At 44.6% G+C, this 4,543-nt stretch overlaps 1 protein-coding gene across 1 annotated transcript in view; it reads left to right on the top strand.

Moving 5' to 3' along the window:
- Positions 1–4,543, top strand: part of LAMC2 (laminin, gamma 2) — a 58,029-nt gene extending 53,486 nt beyond the window's left edge. The window contains exons 21-23 of the mRNA XM_008567945.1: positions 1,448–1,606; positions 1,694–1,793; positions 4,290–4,543. Coding sequence (XP_008566167.1) covers positions 1,448–1,606; positions 1,694–1,793; positions 4,290–4,543 — 513 coding nt within the window. The remainder of the gene's footprint in view (positions 1–1,447; positions 1,607–1,693; positions 1,794–4,289) is intronic.

Below are 4,543 nucleotides of genomic sequence, written 5' to 3'. Positions count from 1 at the left end.
CAACAGAAATGTATTCTCTCACAGTTCTGGAGGCTAGAAGTCCAAAATGAAGGTGCCAGCCAGGCCACGCTCCCTCTGAGACTCTGGGTAGAATTGTTCCTTGCCTCTCCCTAGCTTTTGGTGGTGATGGGCACCACCAATGTTGCAGCTCCAACATTCCAATCTCTACCTGTGTCGTCACATGATGTTCTTGTCCCTGAGTGTCTCTGTCTTTTCTTACAGGGACACCAGACATATTGGACTAAGGGTCCACCATACTCCAATATGACCTCATCATAGCTAATTTTATCTGCAACAATCCTATGTCCAAATAAGGCCACATTCTAAGTTACTGGGGTGGGGACTTCAAGATATCTTTTAGGAAAATACAATTCAACTGTAACAACTATCATCAATGTTTTGATTCCAGATTGTGAAATTCTGGAGTTCTAGATTCTTCGTCCCAGTCTCTGACCTCTGTCTAAGCTCCACTTATTTGTTTTTTTCTTTCCTTCTACTATGTGCTAGCACTGTGCTTGGGACTGGAGGTTATGGAGATAAGAGAGACCTTGCCCCACTCTTCAAAGAACCTTCAGTGTAATGCGGGGAGACAGACAAGCTACACTTACAACCCATATGTAAATGCCACAGTAGAAGGAATGCTTCTCAGCTGGAAGAGAGCTTCTTAGCTCTTACTTGAGCATGACTTCTAGAAATCCCAGAGGGAACTCTTGGTATCTGGACTATTTGGCCTCACTTTTAGGCTACTTGCTAACTTGCAAAAATAATTTCTAATTTTAAGTTCTTTGAGGGTAGAGACCAATTTCACATGCCTCTCTTTTTGCTTCTATCATAAAGACACCTGCAATTTGATACCTAATAATAGCTTGTTAATAAAGATATTGATAAGCTTTGTTCGTACAAAAACAAAAACTCAATGCTGTCTCCCATTCATTCTCAGCACTTCAAACTCAGCTGTCTCGGGGATTCTAGTAAAGTTATTCAAAACACCATGGCAGGGCCGGCCTGGTGGCACACTGGAGAGTGCGCCGCTTGGGAGCGCAGTGGCGCTACAAGGGTTGCGATCCCCTTACCAGTCCAAAAAAAAAAAAAAAAAAAAAACCACCATGGCAGCAAAGGAGCATGACAGAATGGTGTGTGAGTTTCTTGTCCTGGGGTTTTCCCAAATGGTTCCTAATTGTTTTCGACATTTGGTGAGCATTGGACTGAAAGGGAAGCAGTGTCTCAGTGCAGACCCTCCTAGTCCCTAGAGAAATACTCCAAAATTAACTTGTTTGAGGCAGAGCTTGGGGAAGGGTGTGTCCCCGAGTCTGACTCTCTCATTGTTCATCTAACTAATCCCGTGAGGGCCTGGCCACAGCTGTATTTTTTCTACAGTTGTCTCTGCGATGTTTTTGTGCCTCACTCCTCTCTCTCTTTCCGTCCCTGGCTCCTTTTCTTCTCCCAGGAGATAGGGAGTCAGAACTTGGAAGCCAATGCGACAGCAGATGGAGCCTTGGCCATGGAAAAGGGACTGGCCACTCTGAAGAGTGAGATGAGAGAAGTGGAAGGGGAGCTGGCAAGGAAGGAGCTGGAGTTTGACATGGACACGGACGCAGTGCAGATGGTGAGTTCCTGTTGCTTTTCATGGGAGATCCCGTTACATTTGCCAGTAATGCCCTTTCAAGACTCATTTGTACCTCTTTTTCTTCAGGTAATTACAGAAGCCCAGAGCGTAGATACCAGGGCCAAGAATGCTGGAGTTAACATCCAAGACACACTCAATGCATTGGATGGCATCCTACACCTCATAGGTATGTGGAATATCCACAAGCTTCCAGCTCCTGGCTCCAGGGCTTTTCCCCAGAGGACTCCCTATACCTAACCCCAGTGAATGGGAATCTCAATTTTCCTCAAGGGTATCAGATAAATTGCTTTGTTTCCAGGCGCAGATACTTTGGGCAGGTAACTTTACATTTTCTGGACTTTTAAGATGGATCACTGAGCACCCTATTGCACTGGGAGGAGGAGGTCTGTGGGTCAAAGAACTGGTTATATTCAAGGAACTTCACAGAAGACTGGGCAGCTTGAGGGTCCTGCTAAGGGGTCTGGCCTTGATCCTGGGAAGCCAGTGGAGAGAGTAAGCAGAGGAATAACATCATCACTGTGTATTTCAGAAAGATCAGAAAGGCGGCTGAGTGCAGGAGAGGTTGAAGGGGGGTTATGCAGAAGGCAGGGTGAGACCACTTAGGACATTGCTGGAATAATGAGACGACAGAGCCTGCTCCAAGGCAGCAGGAGTGATGAGGGGCAGATGTGAAGGAAAAGTCTCCCAGTCGGTGAAGTTAAGAATCCCTTTCTGATTCTGCTGTTTGTTCCTTCCCAAACCAAAGTTATACCTTCATCTAACCAAGTGGGGAAACTTGAGCTGCCTGGGTAGATAACCCAGAAGAAATGCGAAGATAGGAGGTCCGTGAGACACTGCGCAATTTTAGGATAAAATAGATGTGATGGTGCAGTGTGGCCGGGAATCAGGTCTCCCCACAGTCACTCCCAAAAGGAAACTGATTTTAATTAAAATTCTGGATTTAGGTAGAGCTGATATCAAACCCTCATTTGGCCTTTTTTGTCAAGCCTGGACTGCAGCAGATATGGAACTAGGGATTTGGTCACAGATTCCAGCGACATTCAGGAAAAGGCTTGGCTCTACTTTTCCAGTTCAGTAAAACAACTTTAAAGCCTGATTTTTCTGTGGAGTGTCATCATCCCCCGAGAGACCAATGCTGTCTGTGTTGTTGTACCCATGGGTCTGCTTTGTGATCCAGTGAGCCCCAAACAGTAAAATTCCCTCTGCAGATATTTTTCTGTGGAGTGTCATCATCCCCCGAGAGACCAATGCTGTCTGTGTTGTTGTACCCATGCGTCTGCTTTGTGATCCAGTGAGCCCCAAGCAGTAAAATTCCCTCTGCAGATAAAAAAACTCCCCAGTTGAGATTTTAGCAGCATTGTTTAGTGTTCTGAAAAAAAAAAAAAAAAGGTAATGAAACTAATGAGGCCTTTAAAGAGAAAATGAGGGAGTGGAGAGAGAAGGGTAGGTGGGAGCTATTAAATATTTACTGTGTGTCAGTTTTCATGGTGTAATATTGCTTAAATCTTACAAAAGTCCTATGGGGTGGGTTTTATTATTTTTATTACTGTATTTCACAGAGGAATAAACTGAGGATCAGAGAGGTTAATAACACCCTCGAGGTCACATGTCAATTGTAGAGGCAGGATTCAAACTGAGATGTCTTTGTCTCCAATGCTCCTGTTCTTTTTTTAGTAGCACATGCCGCCTGCCCATGAACATGGTTGTTTTATTCCCAAGCTTACTTAACTTTCTCTGCATGTCACAGAACCCTAAATCCTTGAATTCTCCCCTGCCCCCAGGTGAAGGACAGATCCATTAGATCAACATTTTGGTTATGGCTTTGTTTCTACTCTGTGTGCGCTCTTGAGCCCTGGAACAATAACAGATTAATTGCTCTAGGTATAATAAAGTCATGCAGTCAAATATTATCACCGCAGCTCACACATGCGAGGCAGCCTGACCTTAAGTTTGAATTGACCAAAGGCCACTCAAACCTATTTGAAGTAAATGGGTCTGGCCAGGTGCCCTTCATGCTGACATTAGTTTTAGATAGTTTATGGGTAAACATACCTGAACAAATGTGGTTACATTTCATATTAGAAATAAACTAATATCTAGCCAGATTCCCACCGTTTCGGCCAGAATGAAATCTTACATCATTTTCTCATGGCTGGAATCCATCCCCCAAATAGCAAAGCATACCTTGGCCTTTATAAACCCTGAAGCTCAGCCAGTTTTTAAAGGTCTTCTAGGAGAAAACAGCAAGATGTTTCCTAAGGGTGGTTCAGAAAGAATAATTTGGAGTCGATTTTGGTTCTAGGGGTGAGTTGTGTTAGGCAGACAGTACAGGTAGTGCTCAGTCCCCTCTGACCTTCAGCCTTCATCATTTCAGAGTGTGAACTGTTGACCCTAACAGGAAAGCAGAAATCCAAACTTTATATTGCTGAACTGTAGAGTTCAGAGTGTTGAACTGGCTTGTTCATAGTCCAGTTAACTAGGCTAGTGCTTTCAGAATGTTTTCTAGAATATTTCTAACTTAAAATAAGCCTTCTAAATGCATGGCATACTATTTGCTCTGGGTAGGTGGAAACAGGAATCAGTTGAGTACAGAAGGGCACACGTTCGAGGAGATATAATCACAGCTCTTCTATGTTAACTCCTTTATCATTCCCTAAAATAGACCAGCCTGGCAGTGTGAATGAAGAGGGGCTGATCTCGTTGGAACAGAAGCTTTCCCGAGCCAAGACGCAGATCAACAGCCAGCTGCGGCCCTTGATGTCAGAGCTGGAAGAGAGGGCACGTTGGCAGAGGGGCCACCTCCATTTTCTGGAGACGAGCATAGATGGCATTCTGGCTGATGTGAAGAACCTGGAGAACATTAGGGACAACCTGCCCCCAGGCTGCTACAATACCCAGGCTCTTGAGCAACAGTGA

The sequence above is a fragment of the Galeopterus variegatus genome, unplaced genomic scaffold (assembly GCF_000696425.1).
Source record: "Galeopterus variegatus unplaced genomic scaffold, G_variegatus-3.0.2 Scaffold358, whole genome shotgun sequence".
Lineage (NCBI taxonomy): Eukaryota > Metazoa > Chordata > Mammalia > Dermoptera > Cynocephalidae > Galeopterus > Galeopterus variegatus.
This window is presented reverse-complemented; position numbering and strand designations above follow the sequence as displayed.